The sequence below is a fragment of the Amphiura filiformis genome, chromosome 11, assembly GCF_039555335.1.
Source record: "Amphiura filiformis chromosome 11, Afil_fr2py, whole genome shotgun sequence".
In the NCBI taxonomy this organism is placed as follows: Eukaryota; Metazoa; Echinodermata; class Ophiuroidea; order Amphilepidida; family Amphiuridae; genus Amphiura; species Amphiura filiformis.
The window spans coordinates 51,935,804-51,952,374 of NC_092638.1; the positions used below are offsets into that span (position 1 = coordinate 51,935,804).

Below are 16,571 nucleotides of genomic sequence, written 5' to 3' on the forward strand. Positions count from 1 at the left end.
AATCGTAGTGACGGAGGTGTGAGTACCTCGGGCTATGTGCGGACAGCAGTTCGAAAAGTCGAGAGCCTATATAGGCCATTCACAAACACTTGTTAGGGGGGCCTGATGCAAAAAAATTTCATCGCGAAAATTTTCCGGGACCCTTTTTCAGATCTCAACAATTTCAGGGACCCCCCTTTTGACATGAAAATTATGGGTCAACCCCATAGAAAAGCATATAGGCCTAAACTCAATTTTCCTGGGAAAAATAATTGTGGTCAATTTTTCAGAGCCCCCCCCGAGGGTCAAAGGAGGGCCTCCTTTTTGCATCAGGCCCCCTAACAAGTGTTTGTGAATGGTCCCCTATAGACAACGAATAAGGGGGGTCTTTCAGAGAGAGAAGGCCCCGTGCAGAGGGAAAATCTTATGAAAAAAGGGTTCTGCTCAGTAGAGACACGCTAATTCTGAGACTGTGAAAAATTTTGGGTCAAGATATAAAAGTTGATAAGAATTTTTCAAAAATTCATCAAAATTTGAAACAATTTTGAAAATTTGAGGAAAAATTCGAGGAAAATTAATGAAAAAGCGCTGTCATTCAGTGAAAATTAGGCCTACATGTATTAGGCCGTATAAAATTAATGTTTTGGTTCTCGTCCAGAGGATTTTCATGAATTGATGAGGGAGGGAGGTGTTTTTTTTTTTCAATGTAAAATTAGCATTGTCAGTAGTTTTCGGTCTTCTCCAACAGTGCTTGAGGAAACGATGAGGCCCTTTTTTTTTTTTTTCAAATGTGAGATTCTGAGGGATAAACCCCTAGAGTACCACAAAAAGACTTGGAAGTGATGCTTGTTCTCTAATAAACTTATTTATATGTATGAAGATTTCATAAATCATTCCAAAGTCTAAAAAATTGAAAAATCTAAAAAAAAAAAAAAAAATCTGACAAATCCCAGAAATTGAGGAGGGAGGGACGAGAACCAAAATATTAATTTTACACGGCCTTATCAGAAAATTTCCCAAAATTTGAAAAAGGGGTCTTTCGGGGTGCCGGGGAGAGCCTTCAATAAAATTAAATAGGGGGTCATTGGGTGAGAGGGAGTTGAAAAATAGGGGTCCATGTGGCCGCACATCGTCACCCATTTTTAGTGAGTGCCCCACTGCCCCCCGGAAGTTGCGCTGGGTGCCCCCCCCCCCCCCCACGCCTTTTTATGATTCTCCCGATTTCTGAACTGTTGATTTGGTGATTTCTGCGAATGGAACGGCAACACCAATATCATGGCAGCCGAAGGTAAGTGGAAAGGGGTGTGAACCCCAAATTAAATTACTATTTTTTAGGCCTTCAAGACCTGTGATGATGATGAGAATAATTCCTATTGTTTCATGGTATCAGTAGGTAGCTGTGGTTTCAAGAGAAATTAATTCCAATGCGTTGAAAGTCATTTAGATGAGTTTGTAATTTACGAGTCGTACGCCGGAACACTGCCGAATTTTGCAGCCTTGCCGGTGACAGTGCAGTGACATAGACTAAATCCTCCAGTCCTTTCAACATCTACGCACGGTCATCGGGTTGTGCTGATGGTGAGGACTGAATCGTTCAGCAATCCAATATTGGTGCAGTGAAAAATGCTAAAATATGAATATTTAGTAGATTTTGATTACGTCATTGCTTTTAGCTACTATTGTGCCCCATTCTTCGTTCATGATGCTACCATGGGAATATAAAGACAAACGGAGCCCTGATTAAAGCCCGACATTTGGCTGATTTGGGTAGCTTTTGTTCGCTACACATAAAGCGAGCTTGAAAATAAACAGCTGAGTACCGATGCAGGAATAAACCTCTTTGCCAGCAAATTTGGTAGCTGATGTTTAAAAAAAATTTCTGTTGCGTCCGCCATTAGTAGTTTTACAATTTTCCCATTTTAAACCAAAATAATCAACTTTGCACGATTTTTTAGTCATCATGGTGAAACTTTTGTGGTTTTGTAACATATTGAGTCCATTGCACACCGTCAGATCGCAATATTTAACTTGATTTTGAGAAGGAAAGACGGTCGCCACAGACCCCGCTCAGACCACAGTGACATGGATGCACTGACTATGGCATATGCACAGCCTCGGCGTTCACGGTGCGGTGCAGTGGCACTGGTGGTAAACAATGTAAGTATAAAAGCTGAAGTTATTTCAATTATTTTCACGTGTAGTGTGCATGGTTTTAATATAAGGCCATCTTTTACACCGTAAACAAGAGCAGTGTCGTGACTCATGACTGATTCACTCTTATATTGTAGGCTAGGGGCTAGGCCAGGCCCGAGATCAGGCCACGAAAAAACATCAACAACCTGTATCAATGACAATTGATTTGATATGGCATGCACGCAGTTGAGCGCCAGGCATTGCTGTCTAGATTTTAAAGCCGAGTGGTTGATGGTACGCGAATGATGGTACGCGAATGGTTGAATTTTCACAATACACTTATTGGGGTATATTCAAATAAGAGTTTCGGTTTTAAAATTCACGTTCAAATGCACGCGAAAGGCACTAATATTTGTACCTTTCTAAATCGTTTTAACACTTAATTCGCTGGCTGATTTTGTGAGATTCGCAGCGAGTACCGTAATATTTAGTGTCCATGGCGAGTGGAAAATCGCTCACTAGAAATTTTTTGGGCGAGCGGTGGCGAGCGATCGCTCACCAAAAAAATAATGCATATGCGCTGATGCTGGTGCGTCTAATGCATGAGCCCCAAAGGGGGAAGACAAAATTAGACGAATCGACATCAGCGCAAGTGCATTATTTTGCCTAATTTCTCGAGCAATAGGGCCTAAGTAATATGTGTTTATTAATCTATTTCATACAGTGGCGTAGGGCCTACCGTGGCCGCCCCAACCCCGGGGGGCTGAAGAAAATTAAATTTTGCTGCCCCTTCCTCAACAGCCCGAAATAGCACCCTAAAAGCAACACATTTTGATGTATAGCAACATTTTTTCAAAAATTTGTATGCTTTATCAAATTTTTCTGCCTTTTTATTTATTAATTCTTTTTGCCACCCCTTTGTTTTTTGTTTTTGCCGCCCTTCAATTTCGCTGCCCCCAAAGCCCCCCAAAATAAGCGCATGTCATACACGACAAGAAAAAACACATAATTTTAACTTTTTTTATGTAACAAATTATCACTCAAAATGTTGGAAATTAGAACCAAATATAAACCCGCCTCAAAAATGAATCAATCCTATGTGACACGAACACGCATGAAACACTGCCGTAGACTACGAGAATGCACAATATACACAATCAATGCATGTTTCATACTTTTCTGATTGGCTGCTTTGATAGGAGTGTATGAATGCTTTACGCTAGTTGTGCGTTGTGTAATGCAGGACTGGCGATGATTATGTGAATTCTACGCGAGAAGTCTAGAGGCCCCTCTTGTAAAACTTTTCTCCATTTTAAGATATTATTTCTTTAATTTCCCCAACTAGGTGATACTGATGTCAACTTGATGTGAACTGTACAGTTGCAGCAACTGCTTTCAGGAGATGGTGGCTTTTAATGAGAATGTATAGTGATGAACTCAACAGTACTACTGGTGCTGTGGTGCAACAAAAAGCTGGTATGTACAATGAGTAACCAGGGACTGCCTTTTGAGGAGAGTGACATTCATGCATTTAAATTGGGATGCAGACAACCCCAGGCGGACAACATGATCTTTGAGGGCACCTTAAGTTTGTTCGGTTTTTATAAGGTGGAACAAATAAGACTTGTAACAAGAAACAACATGGTATTGATATATGTGTATGTAGAATGGCATGCACGCACTGCCATGCAGGTGGTCGCAAGCAATGCTTAAATCAAATGCTATTTGTGCGAAATTGACAATCTCCAATGTTAAGGCGTAAGGCTTTTTTTGTGAAAATGTTTTATCGCAAAATTTACAAGGCGGAAAAAAGCGGAATTTGACATTTGTAAAGCGGAAAATTTTGGGCTTTTTTTTATAATTAGTCCTGACTCCCATCTCACACATGATGATGAGCTGATCATAGTTTAGCCTTTAGGCATGAATGGGCAAAATGCCAAATTGCAATACGTGTGCTACGTACACTACGGATGCACCACCATTGATCTCCAACACAACTCGCATGCCATACAAGTCACACACAGATGCAATGATCAAATTTTTATCTAAAAGGTGCGCAGTAAATCCGCAGTTTACTTTTGTGTGCAAATAAATGGTAAAACAATTATTACAATTTCCATAAATATATTTTGAATTGGTACCGCACTTAGGCCTCCCATATATGTAACTCTGGGGCTTGCAGCATGGAGCAGCCCAATTTCAGAAACCTGGAGGCACAGTGAAACATGCTTGTTCTTGTAAAACGTTTCTCCATTTTAATATTTTGTTTCTTGAATTTTCCCAACTAGGTGATACCAGTGATGTCAACTTGATGTGAACTGTACAGTTACGTTGCAGCAACTGTTTTCAGGAGGTGGTGGCTTTTAATCAGAATGTATAGTGATGAACTCAACAGTACTGGTACAACAAAAAGCTGGTATGTACATGTACTATGATTAACCAGGGACTGTCTTTTGAGGAGAGTGAGAGCATTGCTCTCTACTGCTCTCCTTAAGGGGGTACTACACCCCTGCCCAATTCTGTGCATATTTTTGCATTTTTCTCAAAAATTATAGTGCATTTGTGACAAGTAAGATATGTATATTATAGGGGCAAGGACTACAACTACTGCACTGGAAATTTTTATTTCAGCACAAACAACAGTTGTGGAGTTACAGTCAAAAATGAGGGAAAACCAGTATTTGATCAATAAATCAATAACTACTTGCCTTGAGTTGCTGAATTTTCAGTGCAGTACCGTAGTTGTACTCCTTGCCCCTATAATATACATATCTTACTTGTATCAAATGTGCTATAATTTTTGAGAAAAATGCAAAATTAGGCACCAAATTGGCCAGGGGTGTAGTACCCCCTTAAATCTGATATAGGAGAGTGATGTTTGACATGTGAAACGGCTCTCCTTGAAGGCCCATGAAGAGCTATTTATTGCTCTCCTTCAAGTTCCAAAAGACAGTCCATGAGTAACTGCTATATTGGTTGATGAAAGGATTAGCCATAAGGCCTGGCTTAGTAACTCAGGCCCCAAGATAGTAACTTCAAGCCCCAGATAGTATCTGACTTAGTAGCATGGGCCCCTTATTAATAGTCAGGCCCAGGGTTGTCACCACGCTGGACTGGGCTGTCTGGCACTCACTAAATTGGGTTTTTTTAAAGTTTTTTTTTATATATATTTTTTTTTATATTTCCGAAGTGGATGATGATATTTCATCATAAAAGAGGAAGAAAATTTTTTTAGGGGTGGTACCTCAAAGCCTATTCCCGATCCCTAGCGTTCAACTAAAAAGATAGTGCGAGGCGCGAGAGCTTCGCTCGCTATGCTAACCAGTACTATTTGGGTCCTGGTGACAACCCTGGTCAGGCCCGTGCTACTAATTCAGGCCCAAAGATATTTTTTCTTTCTATGTCACTTTTGGGGATCTGTAGGTTGTTCAATATTAAAATCTAAATATTTTAATTGATATTTTGGTTATTTTTCTTTACAGATGAAATATGAACTTATTGGAAGGAACCACCTGCAGCAACAAGCTTAAGCAAGAGACAGGTAAATGCTCCATAGCTTCAACGGCACTTCAACTAAAAATCAAGCGAATTTAACTTCGATGGGAAAACTATCGACAGAAAAAGACATTGTCAACATATGGCTGTTACGGCCTACGCCTACCTATCAATTAGGTTTAGTGGACTAGCTGGCTGGTAGCCACTAGCCATCACTGTTAATTTGGAACATGTTTTACCACACAGTGGAACTCATAATATATAATTATGATAATGTGGACTACAATTAAGTCAACAAATACTGGACACAGTGGTAACTAGGCGAGTTAAAAAAAGGCGAGAGTTAAAAAAAAGCGAGTTAAAAAAGGCGAGTTAAAGAAAAGGCAAGTTACCCCCCAGAGATTAGGGTGTGGGTTTTTTCAATTACCCCCACAAAGTAAGCTAAAGATGAGTTACGACAAAGCCATCAAAGTCCCACCAGCGAGTTACGGCAAAGCCATCAAGTCCAAATGGCGATTTACGACAGCACGATCAAATCGGCGAGCTACAGCAACGCTATCAAGTCCTGTAAGAGAGTTACAGGAATGCCGTAATGATGAATGGAAAATGGCTTTCACTATAGAAAAATTATCAAATTTGTGTACATCGTGGAACATACTCTTTGCGTGGCTGTGCGTAGTAAGCAGTTGTACACAGATAGCCTCGCTAATATGGACGCCAGAGAGTAGCATTGTATGCGCTGCGTGTAGTTAGCATGATTAGTTGCAGAGTAACAAGCGTAGTTGAATGTTCCACGATGTACACAAATTTAATATTTTTTCTATATTTGAGGTTCATGATGATGAGAAAAAAATCCATTTTACCCTAAATCAAATTGTAATCTTAACTTGCTGATAAGACTTGCCATAACTTGCTGATGGGACTTGCCGTAAATTTTAACTCATCGATGGGACTTGTCGTAACTCGTCTGCCAAAAAATCTTAACTCAATGGCGAGACTTCCCGTATTCTCAGCAGGATCAATCTTTAACCTCTGCAGGGACCAGGGGATATTAAACTTATCTGACTTGCCATTTTCTCTCGCTCTTACTCACCCATTTTTAACTTGCCAATAACTGTCCCCTTACCCTGTTAAGCTACGTTTGACTTTTGTACATGTATGTACCCATTTTACAGACTATGAATTATAGTTATAGGATGTGGTGTAGGTTATACATGTACCTGTATGTATTAAACAGTGGACAATAATTAGATAATGTTAATTTTCAATTTTAGTGATCCTAGCATCCTCTTTTTATATCATTTTTAGGTAGATATCCCCCAAAAAGGTTATTCCCAAAATTGCAGTTGATTCCGATTTTGCATTTGCGAGGTATGCATGATTATTTGTTGTAATTTTGTTCTGGTGTACCAGAACATAATTCAAATTTCATGATATTTCTGCTGAACAAATTAATCTGCAAGAAATTCTTTGTACATAAACATAATGTTGCCAGATGTTTCCAGTGGTATAAAAATCTTTTTTTGAGAAAAGTGTGGGGGGGGGGGGGGGGTATGATGCTGTGGATCACAATCACAAAATGCCTTACTTCCAAAAGCAGCAATTTCAACTGCACTGACTACGGTACTACACCCCTGCCCAATTCCAAAAGCAGCAATTTCAACTGCACTGACTACGGTACTACACCCCTGCCCAATTCTGTGCATATTTTTGCATTTTTCTCAAAAATTATAGTGCATTTGTGACAAGTAAGATATGTTTATTATAGGGGCAAGGACTACAACTACTGCACTGGAAATTTTTATTTGGTTTGCAAGACTCAAAATCCATCCTAGTCACTGCACTTACTGTATGATACAAAGAGAGATTTTGATTCTCGCACCCAAATCTTACAAGAATCATTACGAGAATCGATTCTGTGATGCTCGTTGAAATCTAGGCCCTGACAGTGATGAGTGGTGTACAATTTCATGAAAAGGTGTTCAGAATTGGCTAGGCCTCTTTGGTCATAGTTTATTAGGGTTGCAGATTGGACAAAAGTTGGGGACGTGGCAACTTTCAAAAATAAGTAAACTGAGTAATCTGGATATCAGGTACTTCATGTTAAAAGCAGTTTTATTTCCTCCAATTTTTATTGATTTTTATTAATGCAACTTTTCTTAGTGTATTTTTCAATTAAAATAAATTGATGTTTGTTTAAACATTATTGACCATATCAAGTTGTTATCCTTTTTGTATCAGTCATGTGTTAGAAAAATAAAATGAAAAGAAATATAACATGTGCCGGTATCTGTGTGTTTTCAGGACTAATCAATATTTGATGTATTCGGTGATACGTTTTCCAGTAAAAAACACAAACTTGTAAATGTTAGAATTTATAAAATGAAACACAATTTTTTTTTTTTTGTTTTAAAATGTGCATGCCTTCTGGTACATCTTACCCGGACTTTTACCCTCAATTTTGTTACCCGGCCTCCGCTATTAAGGACTGGTTTTATTCCCTTTTAGAACCCAATATTTTTGATCCCCCATTTTACACCCCCACCAAAGAAGTCATGAACACTCCCTAAGAACATAAGGTCATGAAGACGTGTTTACATGAAAAACTAAAAAAAAAAAGAAAAACATTTTTAAATGTCAAAATATTTGTATTTTTTTTTTTAAGTTCAGAGTTGAATTTATTTATTAAAACGTTGAATGTCCTTTATATAAACCCGATTTTTTTGCGGTTGCTTTTGAGAAATCTTAATGAAGGCATAGGGCAAAATTCTGCAATCAGTTTTTAAATATTTAGAGACTGATATGAAACAACATCCCTGGACCCTGGTTGAAAGTAGTAGGACTACAGCGTGATTTTTTTTCTGGGTTTTTGGGGAATCAGTTAAAGTGAAAGTCGAGAGAATGGCATTTTGTGATTGGTTTTCTTTTTAACCAAAAAGTAAAAATTAATTTTGCAAAAGTATAAAAAGAAAGTCCCCAAATATCACAATTTGTGAGCGTAACAAGCCAAAATTCAAGTTTTTAACTTTTGGTCTGAATAAGAAGGTCCAAATCCGGGGTCCAAATTTTAGGAAGAAAGTCCACTTTTCACAACCCCCCCCCCCCCTTGGAAAAAGGTCTACTAATAATGGTAATAAGAAGAATATTAAAGAATAAGAATGATAATGATTTGTGGCAATGAAAGTAAATTGAAAACAAAAATATTAAACTTAAAACTTAAACTGTTGCTTTTCCAAAAATCCCATAAAAATCAATTAATGCTGTCTATACACCGCTGGCTGCAGTTATGATTTTCCAGATTTCGACAATATGCAAGCTATGACGCAAACTCATTACTTATTCATGACATAGTCTCCTCAACCCGGCCCTCAGCTGCAATTGTTTGAGCGGAACAAAACTGGCGGTGTTGTAAACTATGAGAAAAAGTTTCCTACTCAAGCATGCTCGTGGAGCCAGAATTCTGGCTCCAGACGAAAAAAGTGCACCAAAATTTTTCATGTTACTTAATTCAGGCCCTGAATAAGGCAACGTGAAGGATTGTGGGTAATATAAAGACGCCGCAATTCTGGGCCTGGAAGGATTCAGGCTAGCAGTGACATGGCATTGCAATAAACTGAATCTCGACCTACTCCCCTAAAATTCTCACACGCTTTGCGCATGTGCAAGTACTAGTCTGTGTTCAAGACTTTGCGTGTATTCATGATGTATTGACCAGGCGAGCACATATTTGCCGTGCTTGAGATCACTTGCGACTCGGTAGCATACAACTTATTACAATTGTGCTAAAATCATGAAAAATAAACTGTTACTTTTATGATAAAAGAAAATATGTCTATAGGCCCCTATCCATAGAAATTATTAATGCTTTATGCAATCAACTATCATAATGTCGTGAGTTGGTTATAGGCCTGTACCCGGGCCTATGCCTAGCTTATGCCTAGCTTAGGCTCTTTAAGATTTTTTAAAACGGCACGATGACTGTTAATTAGGTAGGCCTATTAATTATTAATTTTAAGGCCGTATAAAATTAATATTTTGGTTCTCGTCCAGAGGATTTTCATGAATTGATGAGGGAGGGAGGTTTTTTTTTTTTTTTTTTTTTCCAATGTAAAATCACCATTTTCAGTAGTTTTCGGTCTTTTCCAACAGTGCTTGAAGAAACGATGAGGCACTTTTTTTTTTTTTTTTTTCAAATGTGAGATTCTGAGGGATAAACCCCTAGAGTACCACAAAAGACTTGGAAGTGATCCTTGTTCTCTAATAAACTTATTTATATGTATGAAAAATTCATAGGTCATTCCAAAGTCTAAAATAATTGAAAAATCTATAAAAAATCAAAAAATCTGACAAATCACAGAAATTGAGGAGGAGGGACGAGAACCAAAACATTAATTTTATCTACGGCCTAATTAAAAATAATAAGTAATTAAAATTACTTACTATTTTCTTTATTTTGAAACGAGTGGTCACATCCCAATATCAACGGTACATTTTGGCACTGCAGATATAATTATTGCGATTATGGTTGATTTTATAGGCCTACATTGATATCTAAAATGCAGGGGTGTTTCAGTATCATAGTTAAGAAGTATAAAAAAAGTAGCAAATTAATATAGGCCTATGTCATTTTGAGAAAATGTCAAATAAAGATCAAATAGGCCTAGTTAAATATTTTGCAATTCTCAATTTTGGACGCTGGGAATTATTAGGCTAAATAAATAAGAAATAAGTAAATAAATAAACATGTTTCACGTCTCCTCTGACTTTCTTTTTTGAGGTTTCTTCGATTTATAGGCCTATAGACCTATTATTATTTTTCTGAAATTCAGTTTAATATAGGCTAACTTTTCAAAACATAGGCCTATCTATAGGCTATGTCTAGGAAGTTGAGATGCTTTCTATAACCTAGCTAATATAGGCCTACAAGAAAAATTTTTGGTTTTGGAAGGTTATGTGATAATTAAAGGGGTCTTACCGGTACCTCTCAGAAAAACAAATAAAAGGCTTATTAGGCATGTTGTCAGTGCAGTGGCGGCGCCAGGAATTATTAAAGTGAATTTCAGGGGGAGGGGCGCAAAATAAACAAATTTTGAGCAAAATTGCCGCAAAAAGTGGACATTTTCTTAATTTTGAGTTTTTACTGGGTATTTACCGGCAATTTTGCGATAAAAAATAAAAACTCCCCTCTTCCTTCTCTTTTATTCAAACTGCCCGGATGTGAAACATGTTTGTTTATTTTGTTTGTTTAGGCCTATAAGTTTGTTTATTTATTTGTTTATAAGTTTGTTTATTTGTTTGTTTAAAATTTGTTGTTATTTCTTTGTTTGTTTATCTTTGTTATTTAATTTGTTTATTTGCCATGTATTTTGTTTGTTTTTAAGTTTGTTTGTTTATTAATATTTGTTTATAAGTTTGTTAATTTGTTTAAAACTTTATTCATAATTTCTTTGTTTGTTGACCTTTTTGTTAATTATATTGTTTGTTTGTTTATAAGTTTGTTTATTTGTTTCTTTGCTTGTTTGTTTATCTTTTGTTTATTTGTCTGTATTTTGTTCAAGGTGTAAGTGTTTATTTATTTATTTGTTTATAAGTTTGTTGTTTTGTTTATAACTTTATTAATGTTTGTTTATCTTTTTGTTAATTATATTGTATATTTGTTTATTTGTTTTTTGCTTGTTTGTTTATCTTTTGTTTATTTGTCTGTATTTTGTTTAAGTTGCAAGTTTGTTTATCTATTTATTTGTTTATAAGTTTGTTGATTTGTTTATAACTTTATTAATGTTTGTTTATCTTTTTGTTAATTATATTGTATATTTGTTTATTTGTTTTTTGCTTGTTTGTTTATCTTTTGTTTATTTGTCTGTATTTTGTTTAAGTTGCAAGTTTAATTGTTTATTTATTTGTTTATAAGTTTGTTGATTTGTTTATAACTTTAATAATGTTTGTTTATCTTTTTGTTAATTATATTGTATATTTGTTTATTTGTTTTTTGCTTGTTTGTTTATCTTTTGTTTATTTGTCTGTATTTTGTTTAAGTTGCAAGTTTGTTTGTTTATTTATTTGTTTATAAGTTTGTTGATTTGTTTATAGCTTTATTGTTAATAGGTTTGTTTATCTTTTTGTTAATTATATTGTATATTTGTTTGTTTATTTCTTTTTTGCTTGTTTGCTTATCTTTTGTTTATTTGTCTGTATTTTGTTTAAGTTGCAAGTTTGCTTGTTTGCTTATTTGTTTATCTTTTGTTTATTATTTTGTTTCTTTGTTTGTTTAAAAGTTGTTTATCTTTTTTGTTAATTATATTGTTTATTTATAGGTTTATTTATTTATTTGTTATATATTTTAGTTACTTTATTTATTTGTTTATTTATTGTTTGTTGATTTGTTTGTTTATTATTTTGTTGATTTTTTGCACATTTGTTTATTCGATTATTTGTTTATTTGTTTATAAGGTTTTAAATTTATTTATCTATGTATTTGTTTGTTTGTTTATAGTTACTTCCAGAGTGGTGTAAATCGTTTTCATTTAATAAATTAATAATTGCTAACCGCTGCTTGCCTATTTGTTTGTTTGCTTGCCTATTTGTTTGTTTGCTTGCCTATTTGTTTGTTTACTTGCCTATTTGTTTGTTTACTTGCCTATTTGTTTGTTTACCTGCCAATTTGTTTGTTTACTTGCCTATTTGTTTGTTTACTTGCCTATTTGTTTGTTTACTTGCCTATTTGTTTGTTTACTTGCCTATTTGTTTGTTTACTTGCCTTTTTGTTTGTTTGCTTACATGCCTATTTGTTTGTTTGCTTGCCTATTTGTTTGTTTACTTGCCTATTTGTTTGTTTACTTTCCTATTTGTTTGTTTACTTGCCTATTTGATGTTTACTTGCCTATTTGTTTGTTTGCTTACTTGCATATATGTTTGTTTACCTGCCTATTTGTTTGTTTACTTGCCTATTTGTTTGTTTACTTGCCTATTTGTTTGTTCACTTGCCTATTTGTTTGTTTACTTGCCTATTTGTTTGTTTACTTGCCTATTTGTTTGTTTACTTGCCTATTTGTTTGTCTGATTACTTGCCTGTTTACTTGTTTGCCTACTTGCCTGTTTACTAGTTTACTTGTTTGCCTACTTGCCTGTTTATTTTTTTTGCATACTTGCCTGTTTACTTGTTTGCCTACTTGCCTGTTTACTTGTTTACTTGTTTGATTACTTGCCTGCTTACTTGTTTGTTTACTTGCCTGTTTACTTGCCTGTTTACTTGTTTGTTTACTTGCCTGTTTACTTGTTTACTTGTTTGTTTACTTGCCTGTTTGTTAGTTTACTTGTTTGTTTTCTTATTTGTTTACTTGTTTGTTTACTTGCCTGTTTACTTGCCTGTTTGTTTACTTGTTTGTTTACTTGTTTGTTTACTTGTTTGTTTACTTGTTTGTTTACTTGTTTGTTTGTTTACTTGTTGTTTTTGTTTAGTTTATTTGTTTATTTGTTTGTTTACTTGTTTGTTTACTTGTTTGTTTACTTGTTTGTTTACTTGTTTGCTTATTTGTTTACTTGTTTGTTTATTTGTTTGTTTACTTGTTTGTTTATTTACTTGTTTGTTTGTTTATTTATTTACTTATTTCCCTTTTTACTTATTTACTTACTTGTTTACTTGTTTATTTATTTATTTAATTAATTATTGATTGGTTGATATAATTATTGAAATGTTGATTATGTTAATTAATATGTTGATTGATTGATTGAATGGCTGAGTAAGTGATGATCTATATTGATCGCATGAGTGATTGAATGAGTTCTGAAGTATTACTTGATAATAGTAATTGTTTGTTTGACATGTAGGCTAATGATCGAGTGAATTAATGAGATATATAGATGAGTGAGCAAGTGAGTATTAATAATTGAATGATTGGATGATGATTGGTTGATTGAATGATTGAAATTTTGATTGAACAGGTGGGTAATTCAGTGAGTAAATGGGTGAGCGAGTAATTTGATTGGTCGATTGATTGATTTATTGATCGGTTCATTGATTAAAATGGTTTAATTGCTCGATTGCTTAAAGCCTTAAGGCCGTATAAAATTAATGTTTTGGTTCTCGTCCCCTCCCTCCTCAATTTCTGTGATTTGTCAGATTTTTTTTTTTTTTTTATTTTTCAATTATTTTAAGACTTTGGAATGATCTATGAATTTTTCATACACTAGTGCACCTGCGGCTATGAGAGCCCAGATGCTGTGAGAGCACTGGCATGATAGCGATACTGTTTGACCCCAGATGACCTTTGAACTTGGATGACCTTGGTGCAATTTTTTTCATGCTCCCCTCAGTCATACGAATGATTCCACCTATCAAGTTTAAGCCCAATAGGGCAAAGTTTAAATTTAGCCCCTACATGACCTTTGACCTCGGTTGACCTCAATTTTGTTTTATGCATATATTCCCCTCAGTAGCAAGGATTGCACCCACCAAGTTTGAACCCGATAGGACAAAGTTTGAAATCCATGACCTTTGACCTTTGACCTCGGATGACCTCCATATAATGTTTTTCATGCTCCCCTCATATGAAGGTTTCGACCCACCAAGTTTGAACCCGATCGGACAAAGTTTGCAATTTGACCCCTCCGTAATGACCTTTGACCTCGGTTGACCTCGCTTTTATTTTGGACATATATTTCCCTCCTATCAAGGATCCCACCCACCAAGTTTGGGCCCGATCGGACAAAGTTTGAAATCTGTGACCTTTGACCTTGACCTCCGATGACCTTCAAAACTACCCGGTAAACAGCGCACGCCCAGTACCCATCTATGTCCGAAATATCGGAATGATGCGTCGAAGCGCGGAGAAACGCATTGCCATTGAACACACAGAGCTCATTATTTTCTTAATGCTAGTGCACCTGTAGCTTTGCAGCAATGCATTCTGGGTAGACATTACAGTGCATTTCAAATTGGGCAAACTGCCAAAAGCTGAATGAAACTTGTCCAGAGTTGCCCATTACACATCTTTGTATCCACTTGCTGCTGCTTTTGCTATCCAGTTGGGGTATTTTCCCCCCTAGATGACCTTTGACCTCGAGGGGCCCTTCAAAACCACCGGTTAACTTGCTTTTCCGTCACCTATCCATATCCGAAATTTCGGCTCGATGCGTCGAAGCGCGGCGGAACGCATAGCCGGACAGACAGACAGATACACAGATAGAGACCGCTTATTATTTTATTAGTACTAGTGCACCTGCGGCTGTGAGAGCCCTGATGCTGTGAGAGCACTGGCATGATAGCGATACTGTTTAACCCCAGATGACCTTTGACCTCTGATGGCCTCGGTGTAATTTTTTTCATGCTCCCCTCATACGAAGGATTCCACCTATCAAGTTTAAGCCCAATAGGGCAAAGTTTAAATTTAGCCCCTACATGACCTTTGACCTCGGTTGACCTCAATTTTGTTTTGAGCATATATCCCCTCAGTATCAAGGATTCCACTCACCAAGTTTGAGCCCGAAAGGACAAAGTTTGAAATCCATGACCTTTGACCTCGGATGACCTCCATGTTTTCATGCTCCCCTCATACAAAGGTTTCGACCCACCAAGTTTGACCCCGATCGGACAAAGTTTGAAATTTGACCCCTCCGTAATGACCTTTGACCTCGGTTGACCTCAATTTTGTTTTTGCGCATATATTCCCCTCGTATCAAAGATTCCACCCACCAAGTTTGAGCCTGGGGGCCGTTTCACAAAGCCTTAAGATTGATCTTACGATTGATTTACACGTAATCCCCTATTAAATCAATCGTAAGATCAATCGCAAGTCTTTGTGAAATGGGCCCCTGATAGGACAAAGTTTGAAATCCATGACCTTTGACCTCGGATGACCTCCATATAATGTTTTTCATGCTCCCCTCATACGAAGGTTTCGACCCACCAAGTTTGAGCCCGATCGGGCAAAGTTTGAAATTTGACCCTCCGTAATGACCTCTGCCCTCGGTTGACCTCGATTTCATTTTGCACATTACCTTCCCCTCCTATCAAGGATTCCACCCACCAAGTTTGGGCCCGATCGGACAAAGTTTGAAATTTTGACCTTTGACCTTGACCTCCGATGACCTTCAAAACCACATGGCCAACATGCTTTTCCCAATACCTATCTATATCCAAAATTTCAGCACGATGTGTCAAGCGCGGCTAAACGACAGCCGGACAGACAGACAGACAGATAGACAGATAGATAGACAGATAGAGACCGCTTATTATTTTATTAGTATAGATAGATATAAATAAGTTTATTAGAGAACAAGGATCACTTCCAAGTCTTTTTGTGGTACTCTAGGGGTTTATCCTCAGAATCTCACATTTGAAAAAAAAAAAAAAAAAGTGCCTCATCGTTTCTTCAAGCACTGTTGGAAAAGACCGAAAACTACTGAAAATGGTGATTTTACATTGGAAAAAAAAAAAAAAAAAAAACCTCCCTCCTCATCAATTCATGAAAATCCTCTGGACGAGAACCAAAATATTAATTTTATACGGCCTAATGTACGATCTTTTTAAATTTTTAGATTTTCCTTTTTTTCTTCTAAAATGATAATATGCAATCATTATGAAAGTTCCCAATATATTTGGACGCGAAAAACATTGGGAATTTGCAAAGAAACAACATCATAAACTTCATGATCACTGCTCGACACATCTCGCACTATTTGGATTAGGATAGCGAGTGCGGCCTCAGAGTTAGTCTCCTACGCGGCCAGTTTGGTTACGCTCCCTCCACATGTGGAGGGAGCGTAACTAGCTAGTTTTGTACTGAGACTACGGTTTGCGATCGTGGCTGACATAAAGTCATAATCTTAAAAAATTATGACTTTAGGCCGTGTAAAATTAATATTTTGGTTCTCGTCCCCTCCCTCCTCAATTTCTGGGATTTGTCAGATTTTTTATTTTTTTTTAGATTTTTCAATTTTTTAGACTTTGGAATGATTTATGAAAT

At 36.3% G+C, this 16,571-nt stretch overlaps 1 protein-coding gene and 1 long non-coding RNA gene across 2 annotated transcripts in view; both read left to right on the top strand.

Moving 5' to 3' along the window:
* The first annotated feature begins 2,026 nt into the window (after positions 1 to 2,026).
* Positions 2,027 to 5,943, top strand: LOC140164979 (uncharacterized). Its single transcript, XR_011860615.1, has 4 exons — positions 2,027 to 2,136; positions 3,458 to 3,588; positions 4,401 to 4,528; positions 5,595 to 5,943. It is a non-coding gene; the product is annotated as an uncharacterized lncRNA (long non-coding RNA).
* Positions 5,944 to 6,054: 111 nt separating this feature from the next.
* LOC140163761 (rabankyrin-5-like) overlaps positions 6,055 to 16,571 on the top strand; it is a 54,074-nt gene continuing 43,557 nt past the window's right edge. Inside the window, exon 1 of the mRNA XM_072187077.1 lies at positions 6,055 to 6,196. Coding sequence (XP_072043178.1) covers positions 6,055 to 6,196 — 142 coding nt within the window. The remainder of the gene's footprint in view (positions 6,197 to 16,571) is intronic.